The sequence below is a fragment of the Lampetra fluviatilis genome, chromosome 59, assembly GCF_964198595.1.
Source record: "Lampetra fluviatilis chromosome 59, kcLamFluv1.1, whole genome shotgun sequence".
Taxonomy (NCBI): Eukaryota; Metazoa; Chordata; class Hyperoartia; order Petromyzontiformes; family Petromyzontidae; genus Lampetra; species Lampetra fluviatilis.
This window is the reverse complement of record NC_136333.1, coordinates 8,296,833-8,319,491: the sequence shown is the minus strand read 5'-3', so window position 1 is coordinate 8,319,491 and position 22,659 is coordinate 8,296,833. Positions and strand designations below refer to the sequence as shown.

The 22,659-nt window shown below is 54.9% G+C and overlaps 3 protein-coding genes across 7 annotated transcripts in view; 2 read left to right on the top strand and 1 right to left on the bottom strand.

Annotated features, from left to right (window-relative positions):
* The window catches only part of EDC3 (enhancer of mRNA decapping 3), an 11,899-nt gene extending 9,050 nt beyond the window's left edge, over positions 1-2,849 (bottom strand). For 2 of the 3 annotated variants that reach the window (XM_078881022.1, XM_078881024.1), the window contains exons 1-2: positions 2,599-2,701; positions 1,959-2,130 (exon numbers count right to left, since the gene is read on the bottom strand). In XM_078881022.1, the coding sequence (XP_078737148.1) occupies positions 1,959-2,122 (164 nt within the window). In that variant the 5' untranslated portion in view covers positions 2,123-2,130; positions 2,599-2,701. The other variant, XM_078881023.1, reaches the window with a different exon arrangement.
* A 10-nt stretch (positions 2,850-2,859) lies between these two features.
* SNUPN (snurportin 1) lies at positions 2,860-10,606 on the top strand. 3 transcript variants are annotated; one of them, XM_078881027.1, is made up of 9 exons: positions 2,860-3,056; positions 5,035-5,198; positions 5,856-6,051; positions 6,423-6,527; positions 6,986-7,073; positions 7,299-7,396; positions 7,537-7,614; positions 8,036-8,119; positions 9,033-10,606. In XM_078881027.1, the coding sequence occupies exons 2-9, from the start codon at positions 5,038-5,040 to the stop codon at positions 9,342-9,344; spliced, it is 1,122 nt and encodes a 373-aa protein (XP_078737153.1). In that variant the 5' UTR covers positions 2,860-3,056; positions 5,035-5,037; the 3' UTR covers positions 9,345-10,606. The 3 variants fall into 3 exon arrangements, with proteins under 3 accessions (XP_078737153.1, XP_078737151.1, XP_078737152.1); XM_078881025.1 differs by lacking the exon at positions 2,860-3,056 and adding an exon at positions 3,063-3,226; XM_078881026.1 differs by lacking the exon at positions 2,860-3,056 and adding an exon at positions 3,220-3,299.
* A 1,152-nt stretch (positions 10,607-11,758) lies between these two features.
* On the top strand, positions 11,759-21,437 carry LOC144950872 (cAMP-regulated phosphoprotein 19-like). Its single transcript, XM_078881021.1, has 3 exons — positions 11,759-11,932; positions 18,058-18,162; positions 18,867-21,437. The coding sequence occupies exons 1-3, from the start codon at positions 11,861-11,863 to the stop codon at positions 19,026-19,028; spliced, it is 339 nt and encodes a 112-aa protein (XP_078737147.1). The 5' UTR covers positions 11,759-11,860; the 3' UTR covers positions 19,029-21,437.
* The last annotated feature ends 1,222 nt before the right edge of the window (positions 21,438-22,659 follow it).

Sequence of the window (22,659 nt, the reverse complement as noted above, 5' to 3'; positions counted from 1 at the left end):
CACCGAATCGGACATCGGACGGACAGACGATATCATCTATTGTAGGCTGGTTCACTTCGTTCCTACCAGTAAAAGAGCATCATAGCTAATTGGATTCCTCCGACAGTCTAAATAAATATTCTGATTCTAAAATCTGTTCTCTGGCTCCCAAATCTGTTCTCTGGCTCCCAGATCTGTTCTCTGGCTCTCAAATCTGTTCTCTGGCTCCCAAATCTGTTCTCTGGCTCCCAGATCTGTTCTCTGGCTCCCAGATCTGTTCTCTGGCTCCCAAATCTGTTCTCTGGCTCCCAGATCTGTTCTCTGGCTCTCAAATCTGTTCTCTGGCTCTCAAATCTGTTCTCTGGCTCCCAAATCTGTTCTCTGGCTCCCAAATCTGTTCTCTGGCTCCCAGATCTGTTCTCTGGCTCCCAGATCTGTTCTCTGGCTCTCAAATCTGTTCTCTGGCTCCCAAATCTGTTCTCTGGCTCCCAAATCTGTTCTCTGGCTCCCAGATCTGTTCTCTGGCTCTCAAATCTGTTCTCTGGCTCCCAAATCTGTTCTGTGGCTCCCAGATCTGTTCTCTGGCTCTCAAATCTGTTCTCTGGCTCCCAGATCTGTTCTCTGGCTCCCAAATCTGTTCTCTGGCTCCCAGATCTGTTCCCTGGCTCCCAAATCTGTTCTCTGGCTCTCAAATCTGTTCTCTGGCTCTCAAATCTGTTCTCTGGCTCTCAAATCTGTTCTCTGGCTCCCAGATCTGTTCTCTGGCTCCCAAATCTGTTCTCTGGCTCCCAAATCTGTTCTCTGGCTCTCAAATCTGTTCTCTGGCTCCCAAATCTGTTCTCTGGCTCCCAGATCTGTTCTCTGGCTCCCAGATCTGTTCTCTGGCTCTCAAATCTGTTCTCTGGCTCCCAAATCTGTTCTGTGGCTCCCAGATCTGTTCTCTGGCTCTCAAATCTGTTCTCTGGCTCCCAGATCTGTTCTCTGGCTCCCAAATCTGTTCTCTGGCTCCCAGATCTGTTCCCTGGCTCCCAAATCTGTTCTCTGGCTCCCAGATCTGTTCTCTGGCTCTCAAATCTGTTCTCTGGCTCCCAGATCTGTTCTCTGGCTCCCAGATCTGTTCTCTGGCTCTCAAATCTGTTCTCTGGCTCTCAAATCTGTTCTCTGGCTCCCAGATCTGTTATTTGGCTCTCAAATCTGTTCTCTGGCTCCCAGATCTGTTCTCTGGCTCCCAAATCTGTTCTCTGGCTCCCAGATCTGTTCCCTGGCTCCCAGATCTGTTCTCTGGCTCTCAAATCTGTTCTCTGGCTGCCAGATCTGTTCCCTGGCTCCCAGATCTGTTCTCTGGCTCCCAGATCTGTTCTCTGGCTCCCAGATCTGTTCCCTGGCTCCCAGATCTGTTCTCTGGCTCCCAGATCTGTTCTCTGGCTCCCAGATCTGTTCTCTGGCTCTCAAATCTGTTCTCTGGCTCCCAGATCTGTTCTCTGGCTCCCAAATCTGTTCTCTGGCTCCCAGATCTGTTCTCTGGCTCTCAAATCTGTTCTCTGGCTGCCAGATCTGTTCCCTGGCTGCCAGATCTGTTCCCTTGCTCCCAGATCTGTTCTCTGGCTCCCAGATCTGTTCTCTGACTCCCATATCTGTTATCTGGCTCCCAGATCTGTTCGCTGTCTACCAGATCTGTTCTCTAACTCCCAGATCTGTTCTCTGGCTCCGAGATCTGTTCTCTGGCTCCAGATCTGTTCTCTGGCTCCAGATCTGTTCTCTGGCTCCCAGATCTGTTCTCTGGCTCCAGATCTGTTCTCTGGCTCCCATATCTGTTCTCTGGATCCCGGATCTGTTCTCTGGATCCCAGATCTGTTCTCTGGATCCCAGATCTGTTCTCTGGCTCCCAGATCTGTTCTCTGGTGCTAGGTCTGTTCTCTCGCTCCCCCGGTCTCCCAATGGGGTACGGAGGCTTGCGTGCGCGTGCGTGCGAGCAGCACCTGAGCGTGAGCTCTGGCACGGTGCAGCGCGCGCCGTTGCGGAAAGGCTGCACCAGCGAGATGCTCTGGCATTGCTGGTCCACGCGGCTCACGCGGCCCTGGTAGACGCCCAGCACGGGGCCGCAGTTCAGCGAGACCACGCAGCCTCCCCAGCGATCCTCCATCCTCCCACCTGCACCAGCAAGCAGCGGCGACAAACCGGGGCATCACCACCACAAGCAATGACGAGAACATCACCAACAACCAGCCACAACGCCTGGGCCACAGGGCGATATCGTCACCACCACCACCTCGCTCACCCTCAACCCACCACCTCGCCACTCCTCACCCCTCCACCTCGCTCCCTCCTCACCCTCACCACCTCGCCCCTCCTCACCCTCACCCCACCTCGCTCACCATCACCCCACCACCTCGCCACTCCTCACCCTCACCCCACCACCTCGAGCCGACTCACCCTCACCCCACCACCTTCTCACCCTCACCCGTCCACCTCACCCCCACCCCACCCCCTCCTCACCCTCACCCCACCACCTCGCCCCTCCTCACCCCTCCACCTCGCCCCTCCTCACCCTCACCACCTCGCTCACCCTCACCACCTCGCCCCTCCTCACCCTCACCCCACCACCTCGCGCTGACTCACAACTACGCCTCGTTCCTCCTCCTCCTCGTCGCACCCCGACTCGACCACCACGTCGCCCCTCCTCCTCGTCCCTCCTCCTCCTGTTACCCCGACTCCACCACCACGTCTCAGCACCTCCTCGTCCTCTCAGCACGTCGTCGTCGTCGTCGTCGTAGTCCGTGTTCACGCCTCAGCCGTCTGCAGGTCGCCGCGAGCCTTCGCCTCGGACTGGGATCGACCCCGAGGGTTGGAGGCGTCGTGGGGAGAGGGAGGACGGTGGTGGGGGGAGGGGTGATGGTGTGACGTCATCACAGGTCATATCGTCACGCCCGCGACCGGCGGCCATATTGGGAGAGGGTAGTCCCGGATGAGGTTCGGGCGGCCTCGCGATTTCCCGCCCTTTTTTCCCTCTACGTCGTCGCGTCACGATGACGTAACGCAGCACACGAGGGGCCTCGCCTCCCCCCCACTACCCCTAGGTAAGATGGCCGCCTTCCGGCATCAGCCGCCTCACCCCGGCGATGGTCCCGGCGGCGTTGAACTCTGAGAGGAACGCGCGCGCGTGGAAGTGAATCAGAGTGCGGAGTCGTCCCCGAGGAATCCGAAGAGCTGTGAAGCTCTTTAGTTTGCTGTTGCGCAGACGTCCTGAGTGAGTTGGGCTCGGAGCCGCGTTCCGTCCCCTCACGCCTCTTGCCGCCGCTGTTGTTGTTGAAGGCTGAGCGGTGCGTATCGCGTTTTTGCAACATTCAAATACAAATGTTTAAATCTAAACAGTTTTATTTTAGCAGGTGTGAGGCGTACTGAGCTGTGTTGATTTTTGTTCCATAAGCGACCTGGCAGTCACAACGATAGCTCCGCGAAGTGGCTTATGTTTAAATTTAAAGCGACCAAATACTCTAAATGCGTGTTAAACTATTGTACTGTACGTACTGTACTGTATATTATGATGTTATCAGGTGAGGCACCACTGAACTTGTGACCTGGCCACAAATGACCGCGAAACGAAGTGGCTTATGTTGAAATGTATAGAAATCAAATACTCTAAACGCGTTTGTATCTAAATGTCGAGGTAAAAACTGGAGGATCCTGGAGAAAAATCCACTCTGAGAGAGACAGACGCAGAACTCCAAACACACAGCAGCAGCAGGCATCGTCAGCAGGCATCGTCAGGATCGAACCCTGCGAGGTAGTTAACATCTCCCAGCCCGCGTGGGCTCCAGGGACGAACGCCGCCCACAGCTCCCAGCTTGGGCAGCACGAGGTCGTGGGGTCAACCCCGACCCTGACGATGCCCACTGCTGGATGTTTGGGGTCTTAAGCCGATAAGAGTGATCTTTGTCTTTGGTGGATAGATGGTGGTGGTGGGGATGGTGAAGATGATGATGGTCGTGGTGTGGATGATGGTGGTGGTGAATATCATGCTGGTGGTGGTGACGGTGGTGGTGCAGAAGATGGTGGTGGTGGTGGTGCAGATAACGGTGGTAGTGGTGCAGGTGCAGACGACGGTGGTGATGGTGAAGATGACGGTGGTGGTAGTGCATGTGATGGCGGCAGAGCTGATGATGGTGGTGGCGCAGATGACTGGTGATGGTGGTACAGGTGCAGGTGATGGTGGTGGCGCAGGTGCAGATGACGGTGGTGGTGGTGGTGCATGTGATAGCGGCGGTGCAGATGATGGTGGTGATGGTGGTGCAGATGACGGTGGTGGTGGTGCAGATGATGGTGGTGGTACAGATGACAGTGGTGGTGCAGATGATGGTGGTGGTAATGGTGGTTAAGATGATGACGGTGGTGGCGGCGGCTCTGTTTGTGATGACGGTGGTGTGCCGCGTGCATGCTGTTGCGCTCCGCGTGCGTGCTGTTGCGCTCCGCGTGCGTGCTTTTGCCCTCCGCGTGCGTGCTGTTGCGCTCCGCGTGCGTGCTGTTGCGCTCCGCGTGCGTGCTGTTGCGCTCCGCGTGCGTGCTGTTGCGCTCCGCGTGCGTGCTGTTGCGCTCCGCGTGCGTGCTTTTGCCCTCCGCGTGCGTGCTTTTGCCCTCCGCGTGCGTGCTTTTGCCCTCCGCGTGCGTGCTGTTGCGCTCCGCGTGCGTGCTGTTGCGCTCCGCGTGCGTGCTGTTGCGCTCCGCGTGCGTGCTGTTGCGCTCCGCGTGCGTGCTGTTGCGCTCCGCGTGCGTGCTGTTGCGCTCCGCGTGCGTGCTGTTGCGCTCCGCGTGCGTGCTGTTGCGCTCCGCGTGCGTGCTTTTGCGCTCCGCGTGCGTGCTGTTGCGCTCCGCGTGCGTGCTGTTGCGCTCCGCGTGCGTGCTGTTGCGCTCCGCGTGCGTGCTGTTGCGCTCCGCGTGCGTGCTGTTGCGCTCCGCGTGCGTGCTGTTGCGCTCCGCGTGCGTGCTGTTGCGCTCCGCGTGCGTGCTGTTGCGCTCTGTGTGCATGTGGTGATCCCGCTGGTGCCGTGCGTCTCGCAGGCCATGGAGGAGCTGGTGGACGCGCTGGCCGGCTCGATGGCCGTGACGTCGTCTCCCAACAGCACGGCCGCTCCGCACCCGCGCCTGGCTCAGTACAAGCAGCGCTGCAGCAGCAGCCAGAGTCAGAGCGAGCGCCGACAAAAGCTTCTGGAGCTGCAGAAATCGTAAATGAGCAGTGTGTAAACAACAACAACAACATCCGCCACCGTTCGCCACGTCACCGCAGCTCCTGTGCCAGGCTAGGTGCACAGGGGGGTGCCCTTCGAATGTCTGATACGAGACGTAAGGCGCTTCGACTCCCCGAGGCATTTAAGCAACGCTGTATATACAGTCGTCGTCGTCGCTTGGTTTACGTTTTTAATCCGTTCCACGGAAACTATTGTTAACCTAAATAATTGTTAATCGAATTCACTTATAAGTTGAAAAATAGGTAAAAATCACTGAGTCTGCAAGAGAGCTGTTTCCACTGCCAAAACAGAAAACATAATATAAGCCAAGCCAGTCGAGGTCTCGACGCTCATAAATGGTGCATCGCTGATTGGCGGTGGGCATGCTCAGCCCACTTACAAACACTGGGATTGGCCGAAATTGGTACCCGAGTGCATTACGTAAACATACCGTGAATCTAAATATCTACGTTAGTCGAAACCATGGGGTCATATGGGAGACGAAACGTTAGCCGAAAAACCGTCAACCGGTGTCGCTTGATCATAATAATTATGCATGATCATAATTATTTTGATCATGCAGGCTCATAAGAAAAAACTTGGGTCTTCGGGCATGCATCGTCAACCTCGAGGCGACGTCGCTTGTCGTTGCAGGAAGAGGTTGGACTATGTCAACCATGCTCGGCGCCTGGCCATGGAGGACTGGGCGGGCGTGGGGGACGCGGCGCCGACGGCTAGGGGTAAGAACGCGCGGAAAGCACCGAACGAGGAGGATGCAGAAGAGGGGAGTGAAGACGACATGGAGGTGGACATGAAGCACAAGAAGCTGCCGCGGTCCTACGCCAACCAGGTGAGGCCCTTGCCTGCCTCGGAGGCCGCACTCAACTCAGATTATTCGGTGACGGCGCCGCTGCTGCTGTGCCATGCCGACCTGCATAGGTGCTCACTAACAGTACTTGTCCCAACAGTCTGTTCAGTCTATACAGGGGATCTTTGTGTTTGGGGAGTGGCGACCCGAGTTCGAATCCCGCTCAAGGCCAACACCAGTGATGATTATCCGAACCAGTCCTGGCCTCCCCTAGGTCGACTCAGCCTGACCACACCACCCCCTCGTGCGGTGCCGTGCCGGCCTTCGTAGGTGCTGCTCGCTAGCATCACTTGCCCCAAGGGTCCATTGGAAGGCTACACGTGTTGACCTTTGTCCTTGGTGCTTGTGTGCAGCTGATGTTGTCGGAGTGGTTGGTGGAGGTGCCGGCGGACCTGTGTGAGGAGTGGCTCATGCTCGTGTGCCCCGTGGGCAAGCGCTGTCTCGTCGTCGCGTCACGGGTAAGCTGGCGCCGGACTAGCAGCTGCTGGTGTGACCACGTGTAGCTCTTTCTCGTGTCGGGCACGTTGCGCGAAAAGTGTTCCTGAATGGAAGGTCCGTGTCATGACGAAAATGCGTTGTAGTGTGAACACCGGCAGTGTTGCGGCAATGGTGGTGTCGGTGTAGTAGGTGGTGGTGCTGTCAGTGTATTAATGGGTAGTAGTGGTGGTGGCCATGTAGTCAAAGTATTTTTGCTGTAACGGACAAATTGATAATTACACTCGAAACTAAATAAAAAAAACATTGGGTGGCGCGATACGTACGTATGTTGGACTTAGCAACGTATGTAGCCAACCATGTCAATCGGAGGTATGTTGAGCGAGGACTCGTCGTGCGTGCGGAGGACGCGTGGGAGATGCCGACAGGAGCCCGACTGGCGGTGGTGGGACTGCTGCTGTGTTGTTGTTGTTTTGCGCAGGGGAGCACGGCGGTGTACACCAAGAGCGGCTACTGCGTGAATCGGTTTTCGTCGCTGCTTCCCGGCGGTCGCCACGGACAACACAAAGGTGAGAGCCTCTCACCTGCACTAGTGTGCACGCTCCACGTTATAACGGTATAAAGGAAGAACCGCGTTGTAGAGAAACCGCTATGCATGTTCATCTTTTGCACCGTACGTAGGCCAACCGTGCTCATGGGAGGTGTGCTGTGTGAACAGCGCGCGTTAGGCGAGGCCTCGCGGTCGTCTGATGGGCGTCGTTGCGCCGTATGCCCCCATGTGTGCTGCTGAGCAGAGTACAGCATCCTCGACTGCGTATTCAGCGAGGTCGACCGCACCTACTACATCCTGGACGTCATGTGCTGGCGCGCACATCCTGTCTACGACTGCGAGGTGACACTTGTGCCAAGTCCGTGGTGGGGGGTTGGGGGGGTGGCGGGGGGCGACTTGGCACCAGGCCTATGCCACGGGAGTCATCTGCGGATTTCGGCTTGAAAACGTAAATTAATGAACGAATTTATTTGTGGTTGCAGACGGAGTTCCGCTTTTTCTGGCTCCAGTCCAAGCTGCGGGACGAGGGCGCGGTGACGGAGACGTCCCAGCGCAACCCGGTAACGGCCGCGGCGGCGTTGCGTCTTCTGCCGCTGTCGCGTTCGTCGTGTTGTTGTCGGAGCGCTGCGGTGGCAGGATGTTACCTCCCTCGCCTGGTATGCAGGAGGTCGTGGGTTCGATCCTGACCCCGGTGACGCCTGCTGTTGTGTATTTGGAGTTTGCATGTTCTCTCTCCCCATGGTCGCGTGGATTTTTCTCCGGGTCTCCCGTTTTTTCCCCTCCACATTTAGAATCGATTTGCGTTTTAGAGTATTTGGCTGCTATGAATTTCCACGTGATGATGATGCGCCACTTGGTTGAGCTCTCATTTGTGACAGGTCGCTTCTGAACAAGAGCTAATAGCTCAGTGGGCTTTACCTGCTAAAGTAAAAATAGATCAGATTTTTACTTGTTATCGTTGTTGCTGCTGTTGCATTTCAGTTCCGCTTCGTGGGTCTGCAGTCATTCGCCTGCTCTCCGGACGTCCTGACGACAGCACTGGCCTCCTCCGAGTTCCCCTACGAGGTAGCGGCTCTGCCCCACTCCCACACGCGGCGTCACGTTGTTACACGCGACCACTCCGCTGCTGGGTGTGATGGCCAGCAGGCGGAGGAGCGTTTGGCGCGCCGCGCGCACTATAAACCCGCCCACCTGAGTTCGACTCCCGCTCGTGGTGAATGTTTGAACCGTTCCTGAGCCTCCCCAATTGATTGGTCCACACCCGAGACAGCTTTTCTTAGAGCCTCGTCTCACATGGTGTGGAGCAATACATTTCAAGGACAGTGCATACATTATCAGAGTTGTGTTTTTTGTTTGCATTCTGACCGCAGGTATTGTGATCAATGCAAACATGACTTCTTGTAAAAAAAGGTGTCAGTTTTGCTGCCAGATAAAAGGGTTAAAAAACAATGATCATATTTTGCTACTGGCAAAGGAGGTTCCAATGGTGTATTTGGCACGTTTTGTTGATGTGACAAACCTTACTGGCTGTGTCAGGTGGTGGAGGGTTACGACACATTTATACTTACGCGATCTAACCCCAAAACCTTTATTATGAATAATATTAATCACGAAAGCCTACGTGTTAAACTGACTTACGAACCAGCTTCCATAAGATATTAATTTTGTAACCATCACACTTGCGAACCGAACCGTAGAACAATTTACAGTGCTACATACAAATAACCATCTCTTGTTATTTGTGAGTTTAATGACGCTTCCCTCTGGTGAACCCCATAACACATTTCAGAGCACTGATCGCTGCGCGCTGATTTAAATACAGTCCGTGATTGTCTTCCGACTTACGATCCGTTCCACTCGCGAACGCCTCTCGGGAACGGAACCCGTTTGTAAGTCGTTGACTGCCCATATTGCATCATAATAATAATAATACAGGATAATACGTAACAACAACGCTAATAACGATACCGCTGTGCAGGTGGATGGATTGCTGTTCTATCACAAGCGCACGCACTACTGCCCAGGCAGCACGCCGCTCGTCGGCTGGCTCAAGGCCTACATGGTGCAGGACGTGCTGGGCCTGGCTGTGCCCGACGCCGGCCCCACGGCGCGTCCGCCCCACGCCCACCGGCAGCTGCAGGACATCATCGAGCAGAAGCAGCTGAAGAAGGCTGCAGCCCGTGATGCGGGCCAGGCGGAGGGGCAGTCCGAGCCGAGCGAACACTACGAGCTGGAGCACCTGTCCACCATCCGCCCGCCGCCACCGCCGTCGGACGTTGACATCGGCTGACTCGCGTCGCCGGCGTCGTTCCACGCGATGTCGCGTCGTGTCGGGTGCGACGTTCCCCAAGTTTCACCGCCTCCGTGTGGGAACCCGAGGTCCGCGACGCTTGTACGCGCGTACGTACGTGTTGGACTTCGTTCGCACCACCGTACGTAGCCAACCGTGCCATTCGGAGGTGCGAGGGGAAAGACAACAAGCTAAACACAAAAAGCAGTTCAAAACAAATGCGTTTTCAATGTATCTATGTTGAACTTTTTTTGCACCACCGCACGTAGCCAACTATGCTAATCGGGAGGTGCAGGGGGAAGGGCAACAAACTAAACACAAAAAACTGTTGTAAAGAAATTCGTTTTCAATTGTTTTTCGTCCCTGTCGATGGAATGGGCAGTGTTCTCGTGCTCTCGCTGATGGTCTCGTACTGCCATTTGAAGAGCAACGATTGTAAAAGATTTCAGTTGTCGGTGATTTAGCCATTCAATTGCTGTCTCGTGAGCGTTGGTGGATTGCAGATACACCCACTTGCTTGCTCACCCACTCACCCATCCATTCACGCACCAAACTCACCTCATTCATCCACTCACCTACCCACTCATTCACCCACCCCATTACCCACCCACTCAATCACCCACCCATTCACCCACCAACCCACGCACTCATTGACTCGCTCACTTATTCACCCACCCAACCACTTATTCGCCCACCCATTCACACACCAACCCACCCATCCACTCATTGACCCACCCACCCAACCACTCGCTCACCCACTCAACCACCCACTCACTCACCCACCCTTCCTTTGTGTATTTGGAGCAGTGTGACGATGACGACGACGTTACGTGGTCCACGGTTTGGTGTTCGTAGCCGTGGTCGCACACAGGCGGAGAGAGTCTTTGATTCACCATCATGTGGCCCTCTCTCGTGAGGATTCAACAATGGCAACGCTTTTACCCTCATGCGTTTTCTCAACGGCCTTCCGATTCTAAACACTGCGTCCAAGCGCGGGAGCCAGCTGTCGCGCAACAGAACCTTCTGCAACCGGTTGCGGGCAGCAGTTGCACAAACGGTTTGCTGGTCACGGTAGAATATGGACTCGACTGTCATCTGGAACTCGTTTGCGCGCAACTGAATGTTTTGTAGCCACGACACTTGGAGACGAACTGTTGTTTTTGCGTAACATCTCTGCGTGGGACAAAATAATCGCACAGCTCTTGGCATCGTATTTTAACTGTTATAACATGATAATAATAATAAAGGTTTATTTTTACCCCCCATCACATAAACGTTGGCTTGAAGAAATTTGTTTGGGTCGGCGTGACACAGACACGTGACAGACAGACAGCGTAAATTAGCTGAGCCGGGCGGTGGTGGACATCCGTCACTCGATGTCACGTGTGTGCTCAAAACAAACGTCTCACGTTGCCACCACAGTGGCGGAATGGTCAGATGCACTTTGGACTTGCGATCCAGAGGTCGTGGGTTCGACTCCATCTCTCGCGGCGCGGCACTTAAATCAATGGGGCAAGTTGTGTTTGTTGAACTTGTTTCGCACCGTACGGAGCCAACCGTGCTCACCGGAGGTGCCTCTCCACCCAGTGGGATGAATGGGTTCACCAAGGAGTGGGTTGGCCGATCGGCAGGTCGTGTACGGTGGGATAAAGTGTGAGTACCTCCACCGTCCTCCAAGACGGTCTGAGGCAGTGTGGAAGAGTAGGCCAAATGCCATTTTAGTTGAGGCCAGCAGGCCAGCAGTGGCGTGAATGGGACATTGCCCCACCCACGGCCCCACCCACAACATTTACAACTCAAATTGAAAATGTTGCGAGTTTTAACGACACATTTACGCGATCCAGCCTATACAACTTTCATTATGAGTAATATTGCACGTGAATGCCGACTACTTGTTTAAGTGCATATGAAGGCTAACACGGCACCACACGACGGGGTGGGTGGCCAGCACCACGCCCGCCCACCTTTGTATCCCTATTGGCGACGTTTACAGAATCTTTAGGCTGGTGGAGTCTGCTGAGCTATCAAGCTCTTGTTCACAGATGTCCAGTAGGGGCGGGTCCACAAGCTTCAACAACAAACAATACAAAAAACGACGAGTGTAAGTTACAGAAAAGGTATGCAAGTCACGAAAAATAAACAAAGTTTACAAGTACAAATGGCATGAACATAAATTCCTGCCTAGACACACCGTACCAGGTACTCTCACTGCCTCCCAACTGCCCAGAAGTAGCAGCAGCAGCGTCCTCCACAGCCCCCACCCCCTCCCTCACAGCCCCGCCCCCTCACAGCCACGCCCTTTCTCGTGGCCCCGCCCCCTCCCATACAGCCACGCCCCCTTTCTTGTGGCCCCGCCCCCTCCACTACAGCCCCGCCCCTCCTCTACAGCCCCGCCCCCGCCATTGCGGCACCGCCCCCCGCGTCAGAGACGAGGAGCAGAAGGCGGTGATGGTGGTGGTCGTGGTGTTGTTGTTGTGAGGGCACACGCAGGGAGTCTTGCAGGAGGAGCGGAGACCATGGCTGGGTTCCCTGAGGAGCGCGACTTCGTCGAGCCCAGCACCGAGGAGGCGACGCCCGCCGCCCGCCAGGTAACGAGGCGCCGGGGGAGGGGGGACGGGGGGGGAGGCCCCGCGGGGCCTTAACGCGGCCGAGCGGCGCGGGTCGTGGCCGCTCTGCGAGGAATTTGGCGGCGCGGCGAAGTCGACTCGGCCTGAGACTCCGTAGCTACCCCCACGCGTCTCTACGGGTCTCTGTGCGAGTCTGTGGGTCTCTGTGTGAGTCTGTGGGTCACTGTGTGAGTCTATGGGTCTCTGTGTGAGTCTATGGGTCTCTGTGTGAGTCTACGGGGTCCCTGTGTGAGTCTGGGGGTCTCTGTGTAAGACTGTGGTTCTCTGTGTGAGTCTGGGTCTCTGCGTGAGTCTATGGGTCTCTGTGAGTCTATGGGTGGCTATGTGAGTCTATGGGTCTCTGTGTGAGTCTATGGGGTCACTGTGTGAGTCTATGGGGTCACTGTGTGAGTCTATGGGTCACTGTGTGAGCCTATGGGTTCTCTGTGTGAGACGACGGGGTCTCTGTGTGAGGAGTGTAGCGGTTAGCGCGCTCCGCTACGAACCCGGCGACCCGATTTGTATTCCCGCTCACTGAACAACACCGGTGATGATTATCTGAACCGGTCCTGGGTCTCCCCTAGGTTGACGCAGCCACAAATGGGTACCTGGTGCGGTGTGTAGTAAACACCCCATCGTGTGCCGTGTCGGCCTTCATAGGTGCTCGCTAACAGCACTTGCCCCAACAGACTGTTAAGGCTACACGGGGGATATTTGTCTTTATATGTGTAAGACTGTGGGTCTCTGTGTAAATCTGGGGTCTCTGTGTAAGAGTGTGAGTCTCTGTGTGACACTGTGGGTCACTGTGTGAGTCTGTGGGTCTCTGTGCGGGTCTGTGGGTCACTGTGTGAGTCTGTGGGGCTCTGCGAGTCTATGGGTCTCTGTGTGAGTCTATGGGTCACTGTGTGAGTCTATGGGTCACTGTGTGAGTCTGTGGGTCTCTGTGTAAGACTGTGGGTCTTTGTGTAAGAGTGTGGGTCTCTGTCAGACTGTGTCTCTGTGTGAGTCTATGGGTCTCTGTGTGAGACTGTGGGTCTCTGTGTAAGAGTGTGGGTCTCTGTGTGAGACTGTGGGTCTCTGTGTGAGTTTATGGGTCTCTGTGTGAGTCTATGGGTCTCTGTGTGAGACTGTGGGTCTCTGTGTGAGACTGTGGGTCTCTGTGTGAGACTGTGGGTCTCTGTGTTAGAGTGTAGGTCTCTTTGTAAGACTGTGGGTCTGAGTCTATGGGCCTGTTTGCATGTCTATGGGTCCTATGTCAGATTAAGTTTATGTCAGTCATTGAGCGCTGTGTAAGCTATGTATGTTGACCTTCTTTCGCACCGTACGTAGCCAACCGTGTTAATCAGAGCTACGTAAGTAAAGCTACGGGTCTCTATGCAAGTCTGTGTATGGGTCTGCGTGCATTTGTGTGGGGTCTCTGTTGGGATCAAAATGCGAGCCTATGGGGCTTTTTGTTTAAACAATCTATGGGCCTCTATGCAATTGTATGGCGGTCTGTGCGAGTTTGGATTCAATGCCAAAGTCTGTGTGGCCTCTTGTGTTGGGCTGCAGGGTTGATCAGTGGCGTGGCGTGGGTTGGCCTGGTCGCTGGTGCGCTTAGTGAAATGGGGCTGCCTAATGTCCCCACCCCAGCAGGCAACGCCACTATTTAAGATTGTAAGACAATGTACGTCACTCATTTTCAGGGGGGTGGGGGGGGTGCACTTTCGCCGATAAGACATCATCAGTGCGAGGGCCGCCACACATTTGACATTATTGGGGGTTTTACAGCAGCACGATGATGATGATGGGAGTGTTTCCAATATGGGAATTAGGCGGCCCGGCTAAGTTGACTCTGCCTGGAGACTCCGTAGCTGCGACCCCCAGTGCCAGGAAAGAGAAGTGGGGTGACCTGCAGTGTGGCGGGGTGAGTGGACGAGTGGGTGGGTGGGTTAGTGGGTTGGTGAGTAAGTGTTGTTGTGGCCTGCAGTGTGGCGGGGTGAGTGGACGAGTGGGTGGGTGGGTTAGTGGGTTGGTGAGTAAGTGTTGTTGTGGCCTGCAGTGTGGCGGGGTGAGTGGACGAGTGGGTGGGTGGGTTAGTGGGTTGGTGAGTAAGTGTTGTTGTGGCCTGCAGTGTGGCGGGGTGAGTGGACGAGTGGGTGGGTGGGTTAGTGGGTTGGTGAGTAAGTGTTGTTGTGGCCTGCAGTGTGGGAGAGTATACATGCATGTTGAACTTCTTTCGCACCGTACGTAGCCAAGTGTGCTCACAGGTGAGTGAACGAGTGAGTGGGTTGGTGAGTGAGTCTTGTCGTGACCTGCAGTGTGGCGAGTGAGTGTAGTGGCCTGCGTTGTAGTGAGTGCATGAGTGAGTGGGGGAGTGTTTTTGCGATCTGCAGTATGATGAGTGGGTGGGTGGGTGAGCGAGTGGGTAAGTGTTCTGACCTGCAGTGTGGTGAGTGCATGGGTGAGTGTGTTGTTCTGATCTCCAGTGTGGTGAGTGAATGAGTGAGGGGGTGGGTAGGTGGGTGAGTGTGTGTTCTGACTTCTAGTGTGGTGAGTGAATGAGTGAGGGGGTGAGTAGGTGGGTGAGTGTGTGTTCTGACCTCCAGTGTGGTGAGTGAATGAGTGAGGGGGTGGGTGAGTAGTTGGGTGAGTGTGTTGTTCTGACCTGCAGTGTGGTGAGTGAATGAGTGGGTGGGTGAGTAGGTGGGTGAGTGTGTTGTTCTGACCTCTAGTGTGGTGAGTGAGTGAATGAGTGAGGGGGCGGGTAGGTGGGTGAGTGTGTTGTTCTGACCTGCAGTGTGGTGAGTGAATGAGTGAGTGTGTTGTTCTGACCTGCGGTGTGGTGAGTGGGTGAGTGAGGTGGTGAGTAGGTGGGTGAGTGTGTTGTTCTGACCTGCGGTGTGGTGAGTGAATGTGTGGGTGGGTGAGTAGGTGGGTGACTGTGTTGTTCTGACCTGCAGTATGGTGAGTAAATGAGTGAGGGGGTGGGTAGGTGGGTGAGTGTGTTGTTCTGACCTCCAGTGTGGTGAGTGAATAAGTGAGGGGGTGGGTGAGTGTGTCGTTGTGACCTGCATCCTTGTGACCTACGTCATTGTAACCTGCGTGGTGGTGGTGGTTGAACGCAGTATGGATGACACGATACAGTAATATATCCGTGTACAGCAAAAACCCGTGGACATGTCGATGATTTTGTTTCGGATTGCGAAAAGCGAATTATCAGACTGAGGGATTATCCAGAGCTTAAAAGGCTGGAACAAAACGGCGCTTTTAACTGACCCTCCTCATTGGGCAGAGTGGACGGTGCCGCTGTGAAACATGTCAGCGTGATACAAAACAAGCGAGAGAGGCATGTCATTGTGTCCCGGACGACTTTCTCACAAGGTTGGAAGAAATAAAATAAATATTTTGCAATGACGGCAATTGCACAAAGACTCACAAATTCAAGGCAACTTCATAAGTGGCTTAGAGGCTCAGTTGTGCTGAGCTGGTAATTCCGAGATCCTGGATTTGAATCCAGGTTTTGGCCGAGTTCCCAAGTGTGAAGCCATTTGATTGTCTCAGCCAGGTCACCAGAGACTCGGGTACAGATTCATAGACTCATGTAGAGATTCATAGACTCATGTAGAGATTCATAGACTCATGTAGAGATTCATAGACTCATGTAGAGATTCATAGACTCGCGTAGAGATTCATAGACTCGCGTACAGATTCATAGACTCACGTAGAGACCCGTAGACTCGCATACACTGAGTTGTGGTGAAAATCGGGTTCTCAAGTGTGGTGAGTTGATGGTTGCAGCCCAGCCACTGATGGCTGTAAAACCACATCACGTGATGTTTGGTTCCGCACTCAATTCCACCAAATCCCCACCTCTTGAAAATTGCAGAAGGGATCTCGGCGGTAGCCCTCTGTGATATTGTGTGTGCACCAAGAGGTGACGTGAAGTAGAGACCTCGCAGGTAGCTCTGGCACGTCTGCTTTGCGGGCGCCGTTCTGCAACGCGAGAGGGGGCCGCGCTTGCAACGGGGAGATTTCCGGAAGGATTCTTATTGTCGTGACGTCGAGACGCCGATGGCAACGGTGGGGATGAAACTGGGAAGAGAGACGGAGAGAGACGGAGACGCACACAAAAGGGAAACGCAAAAACTAACGTATGGTGCGACAAAAGTTCAACATACATACAACTCAATGATTATTTGGCCGCAATAAATGTTCACGCGATGATGATAAGAAGCCACTTTGTTGAGATATCACTTGTGGCCAAGTCTAAAACAGCTGACTTAGATGTGTATCTATTTGTGAAGTGGTTTGTTTACCTTGACTACACTTTGCGATCCCATTGTTACTTTGCGTTGTTTGTTGTTGTAAAGTTCTGACTCCATGCCCCTTATGGACATCTGTGTCAAAGAGCTTTGCAGCTCATGGGATTCTTCCAGTATGAGTAAATATTCTTATTCTATGATGACTTAAGTCTGAAGATTTTGAGGGTTGTCATTTGGTGGAGCCCCCGAGGGAGAGGGGTGGTGGGGCTTGAGTCAACACGCAGCCAGGATGTGAACTCGCGACCTGCGATTGCGAGCCGCCCGCTCTCCCGCTCTGCCGGTGCCTGACGGCTGTAAATAGAATGATGCTTCCCCCCATGCCTACGGGGGTTAACGGGGGAGACGTTACATGTGCCCGGTCCCACCACCGCCTCCAGGATTCCCAGGCGCCTCCTTTATTCTTTATTCGGACGAGCGCCGCTTTCCCTGTTGCCTCTTTTCTCGATTCGGAACCGCTCGTTCCAATAGGGCTGTTAATTCCATTGCAATAGGGCCATTAATTCTCCAATAGGGCCATTAATTCTCCAATAGGGCCGTTAAGTCCAATAGGGCCGTTCATTCTCCAATAGGGACGTTAATTCCAATAGGGCCGTTCATTCTCCAATAGGGCCGTTAATTCTCCAATAGGGCCATTCAATCCAACAGGGCCATTACGATTATTTGACGAACACAGGCGTTCCCCGCTTCTGCGACGTTGCAACGCATTCCTAGAAGCTCCGTCGTCGTGCGTCGCATCGTGTAAGGTTGGACTCGTGTTTTCATTCATTCTCCTTCTCATCGGCCGTATTTTAACGGGGTTTATTAAGAGGTGAAAAAAAACCGAGAATCACAAAGGCTCCACTCCCAAGTCGCGTCGGAAGCCCGGAGCGACTCGGTTCAAATGCGTTCCGGAGTCGCGTCGGAAGAGGATGCGTCGCAAGTCGAGTTTCTGCGTCGCCGTCGTAAATGGATCCATGGTGGCGTTCTGTAAGCGTCGTGAATGTGGATTGTAGTCAATATATACATCTCTATTACAATCACAACGAATACAGCAAGTTACTTTCACGAATATTATCATCATCATTTATGCCTGTTGGAACCTCTTTCGCACCGTACGTAGCCAACTGCTAATTCGAGGTGTGGGGGGAAGGACAACAAGCTAAACCGGAACAGCTGTTCTAAACAAAAGAGTTTGTCAATCGAGGTGAAGATGAAGATTTAAAAGTGCATCAGAGCTCCCAGTGGCTTCCTCATATCGGAAGGGAGAGCGTTCCAGATGGCCGCAGAAGCAGCGCATCTGAAAGCGCCGCGCGACGATGATGCGGTGACCGTCATTGTTTGATGGCAAGCGAACAAGTGACGGCGTGATTGTAACGGTGACGTCATCGCAAAGATCCCCCGTGTCGCCTTAACAGACTGTAGGGCCAAGTAAGTGCTGTTAGCGAGCAGCACCTGCGAAGGCCGGCACTGGGGCACACGAGGGGGCGGGTGTCCAGCACCGCGCCCAGCCGCCTTTGTCTCCCTAGCGGTGATATTTATACAAGACACTTGGTACTCATTTCAGGCTGAGTCGCCGTAGGGGTGGCCCAAGACCGGTTCAGATAATCGTTGACCGTGAGCGGGAACGGAACTCGGCTCGCGGGGTTCTTAGTGCGGTGTACCACTCCCCACATCATCACACGCGCACACGTACGCATGCACGCACGTACACATGCACGCATGCACGCACGTGCGCATGCACGCGCGTGCGGGCTAACGGATTGTTTCCCGGTCTGTCTTTCCGCGTGCCGTGCCGCCGTTCCTTCTGCGCCACGTCGGCCCCAGTCGGCGGAGGAGGTGGAGGAGGCCAAGCTCCGGGCCAAGTACCCCAACATCGTGCCGCATCAACCGGGAGGCTCCCACTTCCTCCGCAAACGCCTCCAGAAGGGGGTGAGTGGCACCCGCCAAGCTGCCCCCCCCCCCATCCCCTCGCTCTGTGTGGTGCCACGGTGGCCAGGAGATGTTAACTACCTCGCCTGGTATGCAGGAGTTCGTGGGTTCGATCCCGACCCTGACGCATGCTGCTGCTGTATATTTGGAGTTTGCGTGTCTCTCTCACCGTAGTCGTGTGGATTTTTCGCTGGGTCCTCCGGTTTTTCCCTCCACATTTAGAATCGACATCATGCGTTGTTTGGCTGGAATCCATTTCCACAAGATGATAAGCTACTATATTGGCCTATCAATTGTGGCCAGGTCGCTTTTGAAAAAAAGTTGTATAGCTCAGTGGGCCTTACCTGGTAAAATAACAAAAAAAGAATTTCGTTAGATTTTTCTCCGAGTCCTCCGGTTTTTCCCTCCACATTTAGAATCGACTGCGATACGTTTCCACACCACGATGAGCCACTTTGTTGAGCTATCATTTGTGATTGTCGCTTCTGAAAAATAGTTTCATAAATAAACATTTAGATTGAAAACTCGTTTCGATAAAAACTGCTGCTGGAGTTGAGTTTCTTGTTCTTCCGCCGCCCCTCCGATTCCCACGGTTGGCTACGTATGGTGCGAAAGAAGTCCAAAGTACGTATCGCGCCACCCAATGTTTAGTTTATTTTATTTTGTGTTTTTCTCGGGTGAATTAATCAAAGTGTCCGTTGCAGCAAAAATACTTTGACTCCGGAGACTACAACATGGCCAAGGCCAAGATGAAGAACAAGCAGCTGCCGCAGCCGGGCGGCGAGGTGACTGGCGACCACATTCCCACGCCCCAGGACCTGCCCCAGCGCAAGAGCGGCGCCATGGCCAGCAAGCTCGCCGGGTAGCCGAGGCACGCCGCTGGCGCAGACCGGCGCGGGCGCAGCCTCCCTGCCCCTGCTGAGCACGACACTACAACCCCTACCGCCACGGCCAGCGCCGCAACGCTGACACTGACATCAGCAGCACCACCACGACCACCATTAATACACTGACGGCACCACCACTACCACCACCACGACCACCACCACTACCACCATGAATACACTGACAGCACCACCACTACCACCACCACTACCACCACCACTACCACCATGAATACACTGACAGCAGCACCACCACCACTACCACCATGAATACACTGACAGCACCACCACTACCACCACCACTACCACCACCACTACCACCATGAATACACTGACAGCACCACCACCTGCTACACTGACACCACCACTCTTGCAACACTGCCACTGACATCATCAGCACCACCACCACTACCACCACCACTACCACCACCACTACCACCACTACCACCACGACCACCAGCATCACCGCCGCTGCAACACTGCCGCCGACATCACCACTGACATCATCATCAGCACCACGACCACCACCTCCCGCTACGAGACCACTTCAGCCCTTTCCGAGCGCCCAGGGGACAACCTGGTCCCATTGCCGCCGCACCCCTGTCTAGTTCCCTGCGTCCCTGTGCGAGAGTGATCCACCCGGGGTGAGTCCCAGTGCGTGAGAGATCCACCCGGGGTGAGTCCCTGTGCGTGAGAGATCCACCCGGGGTGAGTCCCTGTGCGTGAGAGATCCACCCGGGGTGAGTCCCAGTGCCGTGCGGAGGATCGTCTCGTTCACGCGGGGGGGGGCACGCGCTGACGGCACCACACCCACATCAGCGGCACCACCACGACCACCGCGTGCGCCGACGAGGGAACCTGCCTTAGACGACGTTGCAGTACGCGCTCGAGATGACCGCTTGCCGACAGCCCTCGGTGGAATGCCGCGCCAAAAATGTGAAAGTGTGCTTTGTACGCGGGATGGCGAGTCTAGCGCGTAGGCTCGACTCGGTTGATTTAAAAAAAATTACTGCTGCTGCTACAGCCGCTGCGTCTGCGTTAACCACGTGTCACAGACGGTTTTGGTGTCCCAAGGCCAAGTCCGCCCGCACCTTCACGATCGGTCGCGTACCAACCGCAGTCGCGCGCAACTCTGGTCACGCGCAACTCTGGTAACGCGCAGTTCCGCGTGTGAAGTTGTCACGGTCGATCATCATGGTCCGTGACCCTTGTTTTTCTGATGTGAACACTCACGAGTTGGCCGATAACAGCTGAACCCACAGAGGGCTGCAACGCTTGGGCAATTGTTGGCAGCATCGGCTCATCGCGTGGCTGCCTTCCAGCCTGTCTGTGATTGCTCATCTCCTGGCGCCTCTCCGTTCTCTCTCTCTCTGTACGAGAGCGAGCCTTCGCCGTGCGGCGGCGGCGGCGTTACAAGTTGCCGTTATGGTTTTTATTACCGTCGTCGTTTTCAGAAACCAGCAGCTCCTGTGTAGTACAGCAGCCGTTTGGACGGGGGCTAAACAGAAGTTTGGAAATGCCACTGGCCCGGGCCAACCGGGCCAACCGTGCGTTGGTTGACGCTTAACCCTCTGCGGTGGTACCGGCACCGCGCACGAAGACTGCAACGAGGTGGCCGAGCGTGCCGAAGTTCTAAAACAGTGTTAACCCGTTGAAAGTATTTACCGCCCCCCCCCAGTACCCGATTTTAGTGCAGCTGAGATGCCCCGTGGTGACGGATGGAGACACACCGTCTTGGACGGTCTTGGAGTGGTTGGCCCGTGGGGCCTCGTTTAAAAACGGAAGTTGTGGCTCGTGTCTGGCTCGCCTCGGCCGTGTGGGGGGGGGCTATGGGGGGGGGTGGGGTGGTGGGCGTAGGGATTCGGACACACGGTCAGTGTAGCTGGGGTTTAAAGAGTTGAAGCTGATTCTGTGTGACGCCTCTTTTTACATTGGCACATCTGAACCGTGCCAGGCCCACGTGGCACGGGTTGCTTCTCCCCCCCCCAAGCCCCATCCCACACAAACCGGGACGGCGCTGCCGGGCCGGGCCCTGCTGACGCCGTTCTGTTGAGCGGCGGAAAAGGAACAAAACAGGTTTCAGCGGCAAAGTGCGCCGTGGGTGATTTCCGCGCTTGGTGGGATAGGAGGTCTACCGACTGCCGACGTCTCGTAGCAGTAGTCGTAGTAGTAGTAGCAGTAGCAAATAGCGATGCTGTGAATAACGAATAGTAGCGTGTGCGGTGGCGTGCGACACCGGGCGGCACCGTCGCTTCAACTCTCCCGTTTCGACCGCGCACCGAGTTTGTGTCTGGGGGCGGCCGCCGATTTGAACGGTGCTTTTGCGAAGGATTTCAAATAAAACACGACTTTTGTTTGCGCCCGCCAAACGCGCACTCGGGTTTAATCGTTTGCCTGCTTGCTGCTCTTCGCTCGTCGAGGAAGGAGGAGGAGGGGGGGAGGTTCAGGGACTCGGGACCGTGAATGCGCTCGCAATATTTAATCATCACTTTGAGAAGCAATAAAAACTAACTGGGCGTTGTGCGTTCCTCGCGAGGGTAAACGCTGTGCGTGGATTCGTGGCATTGCGTGAACAGTGTTTGTGATTCAACGAGTTTTATTTTACCAGGTCAGGCCCACTGAGCTATGTATCTCTATTCAGAAGCGACCCTGCCCATCGCAAACAATAGCTCAACAAAGTGGCTCATCAACATCATCATCGTGTGGAATGTAGAGCAGTCACCAAATACTCTGTAAGCGCACGGCGATTCGAAATGTGGAGAAAACCGGACGACCCGTAGGGAAATCCACGTGACCAGCAGCGGTCCTTCTGTCTTTGAGTCTCGCAAATCTCTCCTTGATCCACCAACCCTCGCCCTCCAAATCGCTGGACCACGGTCAAGTAAAGAACCCCCCCCCCGCTCAACCCCGCTATGACTAATAACAAGTCCGTGACTTGTTATTAGTGATAGCGTCAACTTGTACACACATCGCACATCGTTGGCTCGTCCTCGTGGAGAGGACGACTCTGAGGTGCTAGGAGGAGGAACCACAGACGAGGAGTGGTGAGGAGCTGGCGCCAACGCTTTCCCAAGGTCTGCAATCCTCTATGTTTTCGGCCAATGAATGAGTGTTCACGTGTGAGAGGAGGAAACGGGAGCACCCAGAAAAAAACATTCACTCGTGTGGAGGGGCAACTGTTGCTGGACTGCACTGCATCCTCCTGGCAGAGCCGGGTTATGGCACCGCGTCACTGCCCATTGCCGAGGGAGTTTCGTAACATCTGTTTGTGATCCACCAACCCCCTCGACTGCTGTTCCCGGCAGCGCTGGGTTGCTCCAGGGAGCAGCGTAGCCGCCTGACGCGTCCCCTCCGTGCAGCGCTGGGTTGCTCCAGGGAACCAATTTGCAGCGTAGCCGCCTGACGCGTCCCCTCCGTGCAGCGCTGGATTGCTCCAGGGAGCCAATTTGCAGCGTAGCCGCCTGACGCGTTCCCTCCGTGCGCCACGTGTCCGTGCGTTGACCTTCACCTCGCAACGTTACACAGCCAGCCGCGCTCATCGCAGGTGGGGGAGACCATTTGCCTTTGAAGGCGTTTTTTTGAAGTAACGACCCTTCAACGTTTCAAACAGTTT